The 16794-nt window shown below is 50.5% G+C and overlaps 2 protein-coding genes and 1 long non-coding RNA gene across 15 annotated transcripts in view; 1 reads left to right on the top strand and 2 right to left on the bottom strand.

Moving 5' to 3' along the window:
• Positions 1–165: 165 nt before the first annotated feature.
• Positions 166–6733, bottom strand: LOC103469441 (uncharacterized). Of its 2 annotated transcripts, none has more exons than XM_008417122.3 (6): positions 6337–6733; positions 2437–4337; positions 1968–2061; positions 1817–1866; positions 1224–1291; positions 166–877 (listed from the first exon to the last, which is right to left on the bottom strand). In XM_008417122.3, the coding sequence occupies exons 2-5, from the start codon at positions 4333–4335 to the stop codon at positions 1250–1252; spliced, it is 2085 nt and encodes a 694-aa protein (XP_008415344.1). In that variant the 5' UTR covers positions 4336–4337; positions 6337–6733; the 3' UTR covers positions 166–877; positions 1224–1249. The 2 variants fall into 2 exon arrangements, with proteins under 2 accessions (XP_008415344.1, XP_008415345.1); XM_008417123.3 differs by lacking the exon at positions 166–877 and adding an exon at positions 884–1142.
• A 1480-nt stretch (positions 6734–8213) lies between these two features.
• On the top strand, positions 8214–9532 carry LOC145552653 (uncharacterized). The gene is made up of 2 exons (XR_014088796.1): positions 8214–8798; positions 8837–9532. It is a non-coding gene; the product is annotated as an uncharacterized LOC145552653 (long non-coding RNA).
• Positions 8898–16794, bottom strand: part of LOC103469500 (uncharacterized) — a 38493-nt gene continuing 30596 nt past the window's right edge. For 9 of the 12 annotated variants that reach the window (XM_081610357.1, XM_081610362.1, XM_081610363.1 and 6 more), the window contains 9 exons: positions 16146–16617; positions 15571–15663; positions 12331–15057; positions 11980–12127; positions 10833–10941; positions 10584–10743; positions 10058–10171; positions 9197–9283; positions 8898–9125 (listed from right to left, as the gene is read on the bottom strand). In XM_081610357.1, coding sequence (XP_081466483.1) covers positions 8985–9125; positions 9197–9283; positions 10058–10171; positions 10584–10743; positions 10833–10941; positions 11980–12127; positions 12331–15057; positions 15571–15663; positions 16146–16617 — 4051 coding nt within the window. In that variant the 3' untranslated portion in view covers positions 8898–8984. Of the gene's footprint in view, positions 9126–9196; positions 9340–10057; positions 10172–10583; positions 10744–10832; positions 10942–11979; positions 12128–12330; positions 15064–15570; positions 15664–16145; positions 16618–16794 lie in introns of those variants that run through there. The other 3 variants (XM_081610361.1, XM_081610359.1, XM_081610367.1) reach the window with 3 other exon arrangements.

The raw sequence follows: 16794 nt of genomic DNA, 5'->3' as shown, positions 1-16794 counted from the left end.
TTCTTGGAGCTGGAAAGCCGACGTTTGACTGGTTTTGCTTTTGCACAAAGGTTGGTGGAGAATTTCTATCCTGAAGAAAAAGTTATAAAACTTCAGATATTTCACAGCGAGATGCGAAGATGAACCTTAAGAAAACCTGGAAGCAGAAAGTAGGACGGTGAGAAAGACTTTCAGAATAAATTTATGCCACATGAGCTGATGAGGACAAAGGGAAAACAATCCTCCGCGTCCCGACGGGGATCCGCAGGTTCACACGGCAACCAGCCAAAAAACTCGTTAAGATTCATCCAATCAAATCAAAATAAAATCAGCATCAAGAAAGAAAGCCAAGAGGCCTGAAGTTATATTCCAGGTTTAGACATTAACCATGTAGTTTTACAGTTTAACTGTAGCTTAGTGCAGCTTTATGTCAGATTTAAATAACTGATAGAAAACTGTGATAAAGTGCATTGTAGCAAATATGAGCTGTGCATGCAACGAACACGACAAACCACTAGGATTAAAAAAGTCGTACAAAAACTCGTAGAAAAGTGGCCTGTTATCCAAGAGATCAATAAAACTCTGATATAATACCTATGTTCAAATAATAAACTGGGTTTAGCAGCTAGTTGAAGTGAGGATGTCCAAACGCAGCCGGTTCAGCCCGGAGAGAAACGGAGAGCAAAAAGGAACCGGAAGAACCGAACAAAGGTCAAAATATCCAGAAATAAGTCAAGTGGACCCTGATTCAGTCATGACCGGCGAAGCGGCTTCGCCTGGCCCGAAATGCTGCCGCCGCTCCGGTTCCTCAGAACACTGAGGTGAAGCTGCAGCCACTCCCACCGTCATGGCCGCCGTCATGGCCGCCGCCGTGCCCTGAGGAGATCGCTGGAGCATTCTGGGACAGGAGACACAACAGACGAGTCAGAGGAGCGCCGGGATGATTAACAACATCTGGTGTATGAACTAGGCCGTTGCAGTAATGGATGGAAAACCTGTTATTTACAGTAAAACAGCAGACGATGCCGTTACGAAACTCAGAAAACGTTTAGAGTTAGATCAGAACGTCTCAGTTCTCTGGCCAATGATCTGATGCTGCCCCCTTGTGTTAGCATGAGGAACTGCAGTCACCGTGACCCTTAAGCAGCTGCACCGTCAGCAGCCTGAATTTGGGGGAAAACTAAATAAAGAAGCTTCTGTGTTTCTGTATGTCATCGGTGGAGACAAACTGAACGAGGACAAACCTCCAAGGCGCCGCAGGTCTTCACTGTCATCTCTTGTCTTGTCTGGCTGCAGGTGGGAACGTTTTATTCTGGTAGATTTACAAAAAGAAAGAAATATCAGAAATTAGCATTATGACGTTTTTCAGAGCAGAACCAGATGAAGGTCATCAGGTCATTTACCGTCTGCACTAAAAGCCGTGCGCTCAGTCAGTCACACAACAGAGGAATTTCCTCTGACAGTACTGACCTGTAGGAAGCAGAACCTTTAAATGGACCCTGTTACAGGCGGTTCTAAGAACCGGACCAGCTGCAGTCCGAACAGCATCAACACAAACTAAAATATCCTCATCAGGATCAGACTTCAATCTGGATGTATGCATGTGTGTGTGTGTGTGTGTGGGGTCGGATGCTTAGCGGGTCGGATGGTTAACGGTTAGCGGGTCGGATGCTTAGCGGGTCGGATGGCTAGCGGGTCGGATGGCTAGCGGAGCGGGTCGGATGGCTAGCGGGTCGGATGGCTAGCGGGTCGGATGCTTAGCGGTTAGCGGGTCGGATGGTTAGCGGTTAGCGGGTCGGATGGTTAGCGGGTCGGATGCTCCCCGTCCTGTGCTCACCTTGTGCTCTGGACATCTCATGGAGAAGTTTTCTTCGTTGAGCACGGCGCCTGAGAGAGAATCAAGATGGAGGAACGCTGATCAGAGCTGTTCAGCACAACCAATCAATGAAGGTTTGATTCAATAAATAAAACCTTTAAACCTGGTTTACCTGACTGAAGGGCACATGGGTAGTGATAATTCCTCGGGCAGCCCTTCTGGAAACATCCCATTATGGCCCCAGGCTGACCACAGCTGGAGCAGATCTACAGACCAATCAGATCAAAATGTTCCATGAAACCTGAACAGGAATCCAGAGTTTAGATGGATCCGAAGAGCTCAGAGTGAGGAAAATATAAGTTAACCATAATCAATCACTTCCCCATAATTCACCAATAATGTCTCGATGACATCACTTCCTGCGCAGCCCCAGTTTCTCACCACCATATTGGTTCCACTTCCACACCGACCCGTTTCCCTGACTCTGCAGAACTTCCCTCCATCACTGTGGGAGGTTTCAGCTGCTCCACCAGCAGTTTCAGCCTCACGGCAGCAGAGGAAGCATCAGCCCTGCTGCTCTGTGTGGAGTCCATCCACAGCTAAAGCTAAATGCTCTGATAACCAAACAGGAAGTCACTCACCGTTTCCTGTGCGATCTGGGCGGCCTCCTCCAGGCCGTACAGCTTTCCCCGCACTAGGAAGACGCCGGCGGACCAGATGCCGCAGTCCTCGTGGATCCAGCACTCGCATAGACGCAGAGGCACCTTAGTGGGAGAGACTTTCTCGCTTCTGAGCAAAGTTTTATCAGGAGTGCAGTCGTCCTCAGAGGAGTGCGGCAAATGGCCGTTGGAGAGTTTCTGCAGGCCGTCGTTCGGATCAGTTCTGCCCGTCTGACCGTCTAGAGAAGCGACGGCGGGACAGTAGGGGCCGTGGAGGTCGCCGAGGCCCATGGTGTTGGCCGTCCACCCACACAGGCAGCAGAGCAGCTGGTCCGGACCGCCGCCGTCCGAGCTGGGCCGACCCAGCTGGAAGCAGGACGTGCAGGGGACAAACCCAGACACAGATTGGGAGACGGTCTTCCGTCCTCTGCTGCTGGGACTCGTCCCTTCGTCGTCCTGGTAGTTGACCACCCTGCACAGCTGCTGCTCCATGTGGACAAATGGGCAGAAGCTGGCAGGTTTTCTGTCCTTTTTGTACTTGGACTTTGCATATTTGAGCAGGATTTCAGGTTCTCTGGGAGAAAACAGCGCAGAAGGTCCGGTCTGTGGGCGCCTTTTCCTTTTTCGCCTCGCAACCCGTTTTTTCCCCGCTGTGGTCCGACTGTCAGAAACCGTCAGTTGCTCCTCTGGGGCGATGCTGCAGATCGGCTTCTGCTTTGCCTTTTGAACCGTTTTAGTTTTAGGAAGGCCCAGAGTCTTTTTTCGTTTGTAATTTATTAGCTTTGTGAAGTGAGCTTCCTTCGGAGGAGACTTCCTGTCGGTTTGGACGTTCCCAGTGGATTCCTCTGAATGGCTGCTCGCCTTCTGTGGAAGGTTTGGCTGCGAGACGGATTCTTCGGAGCTGGAAAACTTCAGAGCGTACTCGATCAGGTCCTCAGAGTCACTGCTTTCGTTATAAATACCCACCGCGTCGTTTTTGACGCGTCTTCTCAAGCTGTGCCGTGACACGGCGCAGGTTAACCGAGGCATGTCGGACTCAGATTTTCTTACTCTGGAACTGCGACGCACCTCTCTAGATGACTCTCTTTCCCCCTCACTCTTTATTTTAGGCGGACTTTTCTTGTAGCATTGCCTTTCCTTCTTACGGTTCGTGACAGAAACTTCAATGACGTCGCTGTCGTCACTTGAAGCATCCGCCACCGATTCACCAGGGTGTCCGTAAACGGTGTTGAGGTCTGAAAGGAGGACTACGGGTCTGGCATGATGCACTGGAATGTCTACTGAGCTGTCCGACGAGTCCTCCGAGTACGAGCTGTCGGCACTCGGAGAGCTCATGGGCTGAGGTAGGAGATAGCAACCTCTTCCTTCGTCCAACGAGGACATGGCAGGGGAAACGGGCTCCACCATGTGCCTCACGCTGTCCTGGATGAAAGAGCCACACAACAGAGGCTCCTTCGCGGAAGAAACCAGGAAGATGACGTCAGAGCCGCTGTCGCTCTCCTCTGCGCCGCTGCTTTCGGGAACCGGACCCCCGCTTTGGTCGGCTCCGTAGTAACCGCCGTGCCACAGGTTCCCATGCGTTCTGCTGTGAAAAAAATCCAGACCCGGAGCCACAGTGGAGCTTATGTAGCTGCCCAGAGACTCTGGGCCCTGCTCCATGTCTCTGCAGCGGACGGGGACCCCCTGCTGGGAGAGCGGGCTGTAGGAGGACGAGGATCTGTAGGCAGAGGCGCCGTCTGTGCTGCAGTTCGCCGGCCGTCGGTGGTACCACTCAGGCTTTTTAGCCAGGTCTGTGGCTTCGGTGCGGCTGCGGGTCAGCGGAGTGTAGCTCTTCGATAGGTCCATGGCCATGAGAGGTGGGTCCTGAGAGGACACGTCCATCACTGCAAAACAAGAGGAACCATTAAAGGGGTCAACTGGTTTTACTGGAAACTCCATTTAGTGACGCTGTAAACGGACATGAAGGATGAGGACAGAGTGGGAATACTGGAAAACATTTCTACATCGGCCTCGTCTTTCCCAATTAAATTCTTCCAGAAGTCCTGCAGTTCACTCAGATGCAACAAGTTGTGCTGCCATATTGATTTTAGAGATTTCTCTTTCAATGCGTCTACTGTGCCAAACCACACAGACCAAGTTCAGAATCTCACCTATGAGATCACGACCGAGAGAACAGAATCCTGGATACAAGCAGCCGAAAAGCTCGTCCTCCGTAGGGCAGCTGGACTCCGCCTTAGAGAAAGGATGAAGGCCCGCAGGCACCCGGGCGCGCCGCGCCGCACCGCGCCACGAGGCGCCGCGCCACACCGCGCAGCGCAGTGAGGCGGACTCAGTGCAGACGTACAGGAAGCTGCTTGGCAGGAAATGGTTTTCACATCACACCGTTTGTCTGCCACACCAACCTGATAATGTTGGATCAGTCAGACTCCAGGAGGCTCCTCAGCCACCTGTCACCTGGTTATGACGTTCCCTCGGGTCTCTTACACCCAGCAGCCATCTGCTTAACTTTCTGTTGGGTCCTGTCAGGTTGACCCTTGACCTCTGCAGCTCTTCCTGTGCTTCAGTCCGTCCAGCCCTCTCGTTGCCATCAGCCACGTCGTCGGCAGAGTATTTCTCTCCCAGGATGGTTTCTCCTGGTGTCTCTGGCACATTAAGTTGTTGCTGCTTTTGCCGAGTAGATCGTCATGTGGGGCCATTTTCCCGATTTACTCAAACATTTATGCCGTTTAATCCGGTAAGGTGGATCTAATGGTCACTGGATCTGAACCGCCATTCTTCCTCTCAGCATGCACAAGGTGCTGGATGGTGGTGAAACCCTCAACGCAGCTTCCTTGTCATGATGTCACTTTTTTATTTCAACAGAAGCAATACAGCATGTTTTTTCTTCCACTCAACTTTCTCCTAACAACCAGCTTCTTTAGCAGCAACCTCTTGTGACTACTCCTGTCACAATAGCAAATTTTGATGGACGATTAATTGAAGGTATTGCAATCAACGATAATATTGTTATTTTGAGATCATTTCCAAGTAATATAATTCTAATTATATATCAATGCAAGAACATAATCTCAAATATCAATAAACTTTAATTTCTAAAGAACATTTAACACTGGAACTGGAAGACATTTTAAATATCCAAAATAAATAAACAAACCAGAAACAACGAATAAAATGAATTATGAAACCTGGACAGAAGGGCTGGTTGAGACCAAACACCAAACTGGAGACTTTTATCTTCCAGTTTTTGGTAGAAAAACAGTAAATTATGCAAATGGGAATTAATGAGTTTGTTTTAATTCATCATGTGATTAATTATTTTATTGCTGATTGCAACAGGCCTAATTGTGACTTACCTTTCTTGTTATTGACCATCTTCTGATGTCAAGTCTTCCTCATCCTCATCTCTTCATCATGATATACATTTATTTAAAAATATTTAATTAGGATATTATTCTAATGGTTTCTGAGAAACTTCCTTTCTGGGTTTTTGTTACAGTAAAACCGACAGACTAGTTACTTCATCTCATTTAATCACATGTACCGTTATATAAAGTACGTATTTCCCTTTTCGGATTAAATAATTTACTTTAATTATATGCAGATTTGCAGTAAAGGCACATGGTTATTTTTTGAGGACAATTAAGTATTTAGATTTAGTAAATAAAACCATTTACAATTTAGCTTAAATGATATCTACTTAATTTAAAAGTATCATTAATGTTTGTATGGTTTTGCGTTTATTTTCCATTTTAAACAAAGGCAACATAAAAATGCTGTTTAAAAAGTCAGCAGTGTTTCCAACAGGCGGGCCTGGTCAGTAGCTTCCCCGTCAACAGCCGCGTAAAAGCGGCCAGCTTCGGTTAGTGACGTCGGTCAGCTCACCCTTCAGGCGGCGGCGGTTTGGACGGACCGACCCGGTCCGAACACAGCGGGTTCCCCGATGACACCTTCCCTGGAAGCAGCGCGAGTAGCGGGGTTAGCCAACACGCCTCTCCGGGCCCATCATCACCATCATCTGGACTGGATGTAAACAAAAGCGGCGGCCGCCCCAGTTCATGCTAGCCAGGCGGCCGGGAGGACGCTACCCCGCCAGGCGGCTCCCGAACCGAGCCGGACCCGCTTTCATTCTCAGCGAACTGGATCCAGCGGGTACTATCGCCTCTGACTGCAGTTGGGATTTTCAAGTTGTCATCATGGACACCATATTCCAACAGAGTCAACCAACGGTTTTATGACCGACACACCGGAAGAGAAGCGCGCTCCTTCAAAATAAAAGCTTGGAGGTAATATTTATGAACGGATTATATTTTATTTATGCATTATATTTATTATTTACTAGTAATATTTATTTAAAATGTATTCAATAATAGCGTTTAATTTCACAAAAAACGTATTTTTTGCTACATTTGACCACCGCAGTGGTTTTAAAAGATCAGAAATGGAGGAAAATAGGAGATATTCTCCTAAACTACTCTAAAATAAATATAATCATCTTCTTGATAATAAATGGACATATTGTGAAAAATTATGAAATTATACTAATCTTTTTTTATAAAACCAGAGTAAAAAGGACATTGACTGCAGGAGACATTCCAATATTTCTAATATTGACGATGAAAAGTGAAAAAAATTATCCCTTTTTAAACACCATCCATCCATTTTAAACTCCATCCATCCATTTTAAACTCCATCCATCCATCCATCCATCCATCCATTCATTCATTCATTCATTCAATCATTCATCCATCCATCCATCCATTTTAAACACCATCCATCCATCCATCCATTCATTCATTCAATCATTCATCCATCCATCCATTTTAAACACCATCCATCCATTTTAAACTCCATCCATCCATCCATTCATTCATCCATTCATCCATCCATTCATTCATTCATTCATTCATTCATTCATTCATTCATTCATTCATCCATCCATTTTAAACACCATTCATTCATTCATTCATTCATTCATTCATTCATTCATTCATCCATTTTAAACTCCATCCATCCATTCATTCATTCATTCATTAATTCATTCATTCATTCATCCATCCATTTTAAACTCCATCCATCCATTCATTCATTAATTCATTCATTCATTCATTCATCCATCCATCCATCCATTCATCCTCTTTACAGACAGTAGAAATAAAATCCAATATCTGCAGTTTGAGGATGAATTTGAAAACATTTTGCATACAAAAAATAAATATATTTTAATACAAATAAATAGCAAATAACCTGTATGTTTGTTTTCTTTGACTAAATAAATGATCAGACTGTTTTTGGACAGTTTCAGTCACTTGATAGTTGAATTTTCCAAAGTTTCCACAGTTTAAAGCTGGTTCCAGCAGAGATTTGCCTTTATGAATGTTTGGAACAAGTAGAAAAACTAAAAGATTCATGAACGGCGGTCAGATGGAAACGCGGCCCGCTGCGACAGGAGGAAGACAGACGCTCCCGGTCTGGAACTTATTTCTCTTTTTACGGGTTTTTTAGGTGCCACCATTTTTCTCATCTGTTTTGGGGCTTTTGCCGTCTTGAATTTTTCATTTTGGATTGAAATCGGGGAATATTTTCATGTTTTTTTTGAGGATATGGGACTCTATTGTGGACAACATTCTGATAAAAAGTAATTGAAATTTTGGGACATTTCTTTGTTTTTTTTTTAGCTGACGTCATCTGAGTGATTTAAATATATCCTTGTGTTATTTTTGAGGGATTTTGGTTACCGCTTTGCTGTTTGTCAGGATAACTTTGTATTTTTTTTAAATCTATTGTTGCTAAAAATCAACAAATTCCATATTAAGTGCTAGGATATTTATTTTCCTATTCAACTAATTTGTGTGGTTTATTTACCTGATACCTCAGAAGGAATCCTGTCGACGTTCTGCTTCCAAACTGAATTTTACAAAATAATCAACCAACTGAAACATTTACTGAAAAGCCAAATGTGTCACTGCATGTAAGACACATTTAATAAAAAATGAAAACATTTGTAGTTTATTTCTGGAAAATAGAAATATTTTAATTACAGTAAAATGAACAACTTGGACCCCAAAAATATATTTTTAAATTGGCACAAACAAAAATATACAGTTTATTGAGCAAGGTGCATTCAGTAAAAAACTATGTTATAAAGTTACAAAAATAAATTAAATGAGTTATATATTTTTTTAAAAAGTTACTTTAAAGAAACGTATTGCTCATATAAAATATGACAGAATTTATGCCCTGTTGTGTTCAGACAGAGTTAACAGGTCGTCCTGAAGGTCGTCCTGGAGGATGAAGGTCATCCTGAAGGTCAGGCTGGAGGCTGAAGGTCAGGCTGGAGGCTGAAGGTCATCCTGGAGGCTGAAGGTCGTCCTGAAGGATGAAGGTCGTCCTGGAGGCTGAAGGTCATCTTGAAGGTCAGGCTGAAGGTCGGGATGAAGGTCGTCCTCCAGGATGACCTTCAGTCCTGCAGGTCGTCCTGCAGGTCATCCTGGAGGTCGTCCTGCAGGTCATCCTGGAGGTCGTCCTGCAGGTCAGGCGGAGGCCTCCTCCAGCGCCCGGTGCGCCAGCCTCAGGTTCTCCCTCAGCTCCTCTGCCTCTCGCTCGGCTCTGGCTCTGCTGAAGCTCAGCTCCGTCTGAACATCCTGGTACTTCTTTGCTGCGTTCCTCTTGTCCTGCGTTGAAACAGAAGTCCGTTTCTGATGGTAGTTCTTTAAACCAGAACACTACCGTGCGGGACGCCGACCTTCACCGCCGCCTGCAGCTCGTCCTTCAGAGACGCCACTTCCTGCTTCAGACTCTGAACCTCGGCCTGCTGGACTCGCAGCGTGATCTGGACAGGAAGCAGATCCGGCTGATTCTCACAGGCCAGGCAGGAATATATTCACTCTGTTGGATGGGCAGCGTCTCTCAACAGCAGTTTATTACATCTTACCACAAGATCTCAACTGGATTTAGTTCTGGACTTTGACTAGGCCATCGTGACACATTAATATTCTGCCCTCTAAACCAGGAGCGTCCAGACTGTGTTTACCAGGCCAAGAAAATAGAAATAAAATAAAATCAAGCAAATAAAGGTGAACATTTTGTGTTTGTTTTTTATGGGAAATAAATTTTATTTATTGATCCAGAACTAAATTATTTTGTACATTTGCTGAATTAAAATTATAACGTCTAGTTTTTAAATTCTTTTGGAGCCGATTGAACAAATTTATAAAAACAGGATCTGACCCCTGCTCGCCCCCTGACCTCCTGACCTCGGCTCACCTTCTGACCCTGACCCCTGCTCACCTCCTCGCCCCTGACTTCCTGACCCCTGACCCCGGCTCACCTCTTGACCCCGGCTCGTCCCTGACCCCTGCTCACCTCCTGACCCCGGCCCACCTTCTGACCCCTGACTTCCTGACCCCTGACCTCCTGACCCAGACTGACCCCCTGACCCCGGCTCACCTCCTGACTTCCTGACCCCGGCCCACCTCCTGACCCCCTGACCCCGGCTCACCTCCTAGCCCCTGACTTCCTGACCCCGGCTCACCTCTTGACCCCGACTGACCCCCTGACCCCGGCTCACCTCCTGACCCCGGCTCACCTCCTGACCCCGGCTCACCTCCTGACCCCGGCTCACCTCCATCTCGTCCCCGCCCCGGCCCAGCAGCAGCTGGTCCTGCTTGGCCGCTGCACACAGCCTGCTGATCTCGGCCGCCAGGTGTCGGCTCAGCTCCTGGAACCAGAAGGACGTCGTTGTGTTTAAATGATCCTGGAGGAAAACCAGCAGCATGAAGCTGCTGCGGAGTCAAATTCAGCTTTGATGCAGTTTTAGGATGTTGATCATCTCCAGGTTCTGCTTGGTGGATGAAAAGTAGAACCGCTCCAGAGGCTCAGCGTCGTTTTAAATTATTACTTTATTCTCGTAATATTATGATTTTTTTCTTGTTTTATTGCAGTTATTCAGATAATCTGATAATCTCGTCATTTTAAAATAATCTCTTAGTCTGCCCCAACACCAGCAGATTATTTCTCCACCAATCAGGGTGGAGCTTCTCTGGGCTCCTGAAGACGTCAGAGTTTCCCAGAGGATTCAGGAGTTTTACTTTGCAGGCCTCAGTGAGCGGCAGAGTCCAGCGGGTCGTCACCTGGTTGCGGCTCCGCAGGGCCCGGTTCTCCTGCTGACACTGACCCAAGGCCTTCCTCTCGGCCTCCGCGCCCCGGACCAGGTGTCCGTTCTCCAGACACTTCAGGGAGAACTGCTGGGACAAAACGTCCAGCTCCCGCCGGCAGGAGGCCAGCTCCTCCCTGGAGACACACCGATCAACACTCAGGAAGTCATGCCAACGTTTCTGCAGGCGAGCGCGACCTGAACCCGACCAGCCCGGCTCACGTACCTGTGGATCTCCTCCAGCTGCGAGTTTCCGTTGCAGTTCTCTGATTGGCTCCTCCTCTGGATCTCCCTCTGCAGCTCGGCGCGGTGGGCCTTCTCGATGGCTTCGATCGCTGAGCAGACAGGAAGTGGAGGCGGGTCAATTTAGATCGGGTTCTGTTGGTCGGACTCCAGTCCAGAGAACTAAAGTTACCAATGCAACTTCATTTATACGAATCCCTCCTGACCAGCAGAGGGCAGCGCTGAGACACCAGCAACATCACAAGGAATCCTGAGCACTGAAACTCAGAGGATCCTTCAGAGGATACTCTGAAGGATCTCCAGGGGACAGACGCCAGGGGACAGACTTCAGGGGACAGACTCCAGGGGACAGACTCCAGGGGACAGACGCCATGGGACAGACGCCAGGGGACAGACTTCAGGGGACAGACTTCAGGGGACAGACGCCAGGGGACAGACGCCAGGGGACAGACTCCAGGGGACAGACGCCATGGGACAGAATTCAGGGGACAGACTCCAGGGGACAGACGCCAGGGGACAGACGCCATGGGCCGGACTCCAGGGGACAGACGCCATGGGACAGACTCCAGGGGACAGACTCCAGGGGACAGACGCCATGGGACAGACGCCAGGGGACAGACGCCATGGGACAGACTTCAGGGGACAGACGCCAGGGGACAGACGCCAGGGGACAGACTCCAGGGGACAGACGCCATGGGACAGACTTCAGGGGACAGACTCCAGGGGACAGACGCCAGGGGACAGACGCCATGGGCCGGACTCCAGGGGACAGACGCCATGGGACAGACTCCAGGGGACAGACGCCATGGGACAGACTCCAGGGGACAGACGCCATGGGACAGACGCCAGGGGACAGACTCCAGGGGACAGACGCCATGGGACAGACGCCAGGGGACAGACGCCAGGGGACAGACGCCAGGGGACAGACGCCAGGGGACAGACGCCATGGGACAGACTCCAGGGGACAGACTCCAGGGGCCAGACGCCAGGGTCAGACGCAAGTAACAGAGCCTCGGCCGAGTCAGGCCTCTGATTGGTCAGCAGATGGGCTGCAGGTGTGACTCTTGGTGTTACTATTGGAACAGCACATGTGCTGCCCTCTGGTGGTCAGTAGGGATAACAGTACTCACCGGTCGCCGTGGCAGCGCTCTCCTCCTCCAACAGTCTGTCTCTCTCCACCAGGAGGCGCTCCACCTCCTGCTGGTGCTGTTGCTGCAGCTCCTCTATCACCCTCTGATGACAGGTCTCCATGGTGATGAGGCAACGCTCACAGGTGGCCTGCAACACACACACACACACACACACACACACACACACACACACACACACACACACACACACACACACACACCAACTCAGTTCAAAATGGTTTCAGAGAAACCAGCTGACATAATCCAGTGATTACAGAAACCTGATCAGCTGATGATGTCGCAGATTTTACAGGAAGTGAAGCTGAAAGGTGCAGCAGTGGCGCCCCCTACCTTCAGCTGAGAGACCTCCCTCTGGTGCTGCTCCTGCACTCGCCTCAGCTCCTCCTGCAGCTCCTGCAGCGTCTCCCCTTCGGCTCGGAGCTCAGAGCTTTGCTGCGTCTCCTGCTGCCTCATCAGAGGAGCTTCATTCTGCTCCATGTGCAGCGTTTCCTCTGACCCCGCTGCTGTTGACCTCTGACCTCCATCAGTCTGGGAGATGGTACTCACCTGGGCACCCTCTGTGGCCCACGCATCCTCCGGTCCGGTTCTTAGCTCCTGGTTCTCCTCTAGTCCGGTTCTTAGCTCCTGGTTCTCCTGCGGTTCGGTTCTTAGCTCCTGGTTCTCCTGCGGTTCGGTTCTTAGCGCCTGGTTCTCCTCTAGTCCGGTTCTTAGCTCCTGGTTCTCCTGCGGTTCGGTTCTTAGCGCCTGGTTCTCCTCTAGTCCGGTTCTTAGCTCCTGGTTCTCCTGCGGTTCGGTTCTTAGCTCCTGGTTCTCCTGCGGTTCGGTTCTTAGCGCCTGGTTCTCCTGCAGTTCGGTTCTTAGCGCCTGGTTCTCCTGCGGTTCGGTTCTTAGCGCCTGGTTGTCCTGCAGTTCGGTTCTTAGCTCCTGGTTCTCCTGCGGTTCGGTTCTTAGCACCTGGTTCTCCTGCGGTTCGGTTCTTAGTTCCTGGTTCTCCTGCGGTTCAGTTCTTAGTTCCTGGTTCTCCTGCAGTTCGGTTCTTAGCTCCTGGTTCTCCTGCGGTTCGGTTCTTAGCGCCTGGTTCTTCTCTAGTCCAGTTCTTAGCGCCTGGTGCTCCTGCGGTTCGGTTCTTAGCTCCTGGTTCTCCTGCGGTTTGGTTCTTAGCTCCTGGTTCTCCTGCGGTTCGGTTCTAAGCTCCTGGTTCTCCTCTAGTCCGGTTCTTAGCGCCTGGTTCTCCTCTAGTCCGGTTCTTAGCGCCTGGTTCTCCTCTAGTCCGGTTCTTAGCGCCTGGTTCTTCTCTAGTCCAGTTCTTAGCGCCTGGTGCTCCTGCGGTTCGGTTCTTAGCTCCTGGTTCTCCTGCAGTTCGGTTCTTAGCTCCTGGTTCTCCTGCGGTTCGGTTCTTAGCTCCTGGTTCTCCTGCGGTTCGGTTCTAAGCTCCTGGTTCTCCTCTAGTCCGGTTCTTAGCGCCTGGTTCTCCTCTAGTCCGGTTCTTAGCGCCTGGTTCTCCTCTAGTCCGGTTCTTAGCGCCTGGTTCTCCTGCGGTTCGGTTCTTAGCTCCTGGTTCTCCTCTAGTTCGGTTCTTAGCTCCTGGTTCTCCTGCGGTTCGGTTCTTAGCTCCTGGTTCTCCTGCGGTTCGGTTCTAAGCTCCTGGTTCTCCAGCAGTTCGGTTCTTAGCTCCTGGTTCTCCTGCATGCGGCCGCTGCAGCTGGTACAGACTCTCCTCTGGTATCTGGACCGCAGCCTGCCGAGCCGAACGCAGCAGAATGCGTCGGCCGCAGCAGGAAGGATCGATGCCAGGTGGGAAGCAGAGAGTTTGTCTGCGGCCGACTGCAGGTGGTCGCATGCGGCGCTGCTGCCAGTGGCGGCGAGGCGTTTCAGACACGATATTCTGCTCAGAGTGAGGCCTCTCAGCTTCCTCAGCTCATCAGTAAATCTGTGGTTCTCTGAAGCTCTTCCCCACACGAAGCTCTCCTCTTCCTCCTCTTCCTCAGGGTGCAGCAGCGCATGGCCGGCCTGCTCCAGCTGCTTCTCCAGCTCCAGCCGCTGCACCGCCGCACACAGCTGCTCTCCTATTGGCTGCTGCAGCCGGGCCGGGTCGCTCTTCATCTTGTTCAGGACGGATTTCCAGAACTCTTCTTCCTCTTCCTCCTCTTCCTCGCTGAGGTCCAAACCGTCGATGGCCTCCAGCAGCTGCGCCAACGCCTGCAGCCTCATCACCGCTCCTGCTATCACTTCCTGGATGTTTCCTTCAGCAGAAACAGCCTGGTTCTGGTTCTGGTCCGGTTTCTCCTCAGTGACTTCTTCAGCTGTTGCTTCCTTCAGCTCCGAGGTTTCCTGCTCTGGTTTCCTGCAGGTCCGCTCCAGCTGTAGTTCTGGTCTGTCTGGTTCGGCTGAGTGTTCGGGCCGCAGCAGAACCTCCGTCTGCCTCAGCTTCTCCTCCAGCGAGGCGGCCAGCGCCCGGGCCGCCAGCAGCTCCTGGTTCCGCCGGTCCAGCTGCGTCTCCAGCTCCTGGTTCCGCCGGTCCAGCTGCGTCTCCAGCTCCTGGTTCCGCCGGTCCAGCTGCGTCTCCAGCTCCTGGTTCCGCCGGTCCAGCTGCGTCTCCAGCTCCTGGTTCCGGCGGAGCGGCTCGTTGTAGCAGCGGCCCAGCTCGGCCTTCAGCCGGTCGATCTCCCGGTCCGCCTCGGTCAGCTGGTTCAGCATCTCCTGGTTGCGCCGGTCCAGGGCTCGGTTCTGGCTGCTGAGCAGCGCCACCTCCTGGGACAGACTCTTCACTGCAGTTTGGCTGTCCGGGTCTCTCCCGTCAGACTCCTGCTGGTTCTGCTGGTGGGAACCGCAGCTGGATCCTGGAACCGCTCCGTCGGCCTGAGGCGCCCCCTGCTGGCCGCCTGCTGCAGGTGCAGCCGAACCGGCCGTTTCTGCTGAATCTCCGTTTGGGAGGCGCATCCAGATGCTGGACAGACATGCAGCTGACGAGGAGTCGCTGCACAGCCGCTCATCCAGCGGAGTCAAGCTCCCATCTGCAGGGTGGAAAACCGGGTCGGACGGAACCAGAAGGTCCAGCTGGAGAAAATCATGCGAAAGGAAAATTTCACATCAGCATAGCTGCATTTATTACATGTTTTTAATCTGCAGAAAAAGTAAAACTTTGATCCAATCTGGATGTAAATTATTCACTTCGGTTCAACTTTTCCACATTTATTCACATTAAATGATTCCCTGGTTGTCAGCAGAGATCAGCTCCACGCAGCTCGTAAAAACTTTAGTGTCTAAAAATGTAACGCAATAAAAAATACCAGCTTCTCATGTAAAGAACATTCATTATGTATTCCTTTTTAAAATAACTTTTGTTCTGGGTAAATGAAACCAAACATGCTAGCATAGCGCCAGCTGGAGAAATTACTTTTGGTTTTTACCAAATCCTCCAACAGTTAGAATATCGTAGCTTTGAACCGTAAATCTTAGCTTCAATCGTGGATTAAATAATATTTTTACTCTGTGAAAGTTCTGTGGTTGCAACACGACAGACAGCAGGAGGTTTTGCATAAACGTTAGCAAGGCGCTGCGGTCGCAGACCTGCTCCGGACAGAATCCGGCGGCTCCGAGACGATGCTCCAGCTGGAGTCTGCGACGCTCCGAATCCGCCAGCTGGGCCTTCAGGTCGTCGACCTCCAGCAGCAGGAGGAGGAGGAGGAGGAGGGAAGAGGAAGGAAGAGTCAGACGGCAAGAACAGTCCCAGTGAAATCTGCAGATCCAAACTGGTGCTTCTAGTCCACAGACAGGAAAACTGACAGAATCTCACCAAGTATCTCTGACCCAGTTCCTACTGTAAAAAACTCCTGAAATAAGATGAAACTGACTTAAAAGTTATTTATCACCAAGAAGAGGGAACCTTTTTAAATTCAATAATTCCTTAATATTCATGAAAACAAACTAGTTCCACGTTTCCAATAACATGGAACAAATACATGAAATAATCTGCCAGTAGATTTAAAACTTTTGATCAATATTAAGAAATTATTGACTTAAAACAAGCTCCTGTGTCTGCCTGGAAAGTTATTTGTTAGTTTTGTTTTATTTTAAGTCTTATAAGATATCTGCCTGCAGCAGCAGCTGCAGCTGCAGCTGCAGCGCTGCATGGCGTCCCTCACCAGCGTCCTGCAGCCCTGCAGCAGCGTCTCTGTCTCCAGAGCGTCTCTGGACTCGGTGGGCAGCGCCACCGTCCTCTCTGGTCTCAGCGCCGTCCTCTCCACCCGCCTCCAGCACTCTGCGATCCGCTCCTCCATCTCCAGCTGGGACCGGGGGCTGAGAGGTCGCGTGGCCCCGCCCTGCGACCCGCCCTGCGGCCCGCCCCGCGGCCCGCCCCGGCCCAGAGAGAAGCCCAGCAGGCTCTCGTAGCGCCGCCTCCTCTCCTGCCGCCGCCTGCGCCTCTCCAGGTCGCCCAGCTCCAGGCAGGACGCCGCTCGGTCGCCAAGGCAACTGCCGTCCAGCTGGGCTTTGGCGCCGACCCCGGACTGGTCCGAATCGCTGCTGGAGGCGGGGCCGGGCGGCTTGGGGGCGGAGTCCTGCGTCACGTCCGGTCCGACCTCAGCTGGGCTGCAGGTGAGGCGGCGGCCAGGTAAGCTGGGATCACAGAGGAGAACCGAACTGACCACCCGAAACAAACTAAAGCATCAGCAGAGACGATCACCGATCATGTCGGGTTCCCCAAAACGAGCAGAACCAGAACCAGAGAGATTCTGACCCATTTCCTTCATGGTTTTCCATGTGACACCGATCTGATCCACTGTAAAGGTTTTT

The sequence above is a fragment of the Poecilia reticulata genome, chromosome 8, assembly GCF_904066995.2.
Source record: "Poecilia reticulata chromosome 8, P_reticulata-male-v2, whole genome shotgun sequence".
Classification (NCBI taxonomy): domain Eukaryota; kingdom Metazoa; phylum Chordata; class Actinopteri; order Cyprinodontiformes; family Poeciliidae; genus Poecilia; species Poecilia reticulata.
This window is presented reverse-complemented; position numbering and strand designations above follow the sequence as displayed.

What these genes read in the sequence shown, in the direction of transcription:
- LOC103469441 (XM_008417122.3), bottom strand. Translation starts at nt 4,335, where the DNA reads ATGGACGTGTCCTCTCAGGACCCACCTCTCATGGCCATGGACCTATCG. An exon ending in CCCAGATCGCACAGGAAACG is followed by an intron (nt 2,062 to 2,436) that starts GTGAGTGACTTC and finishes ATTGGTCTGTAG; the next exon opens with ATCTGCTCCAGCTGTGGTCA. An exon ending in TGAGATGTCCAGAGCACAAG is followed by an intron (nt 1,292 to 1,816) that starts GTGAGCACAGGA and finishes TAAATCTACCAG; the next exon opens with AATAAAACGTTCCCACCTGC.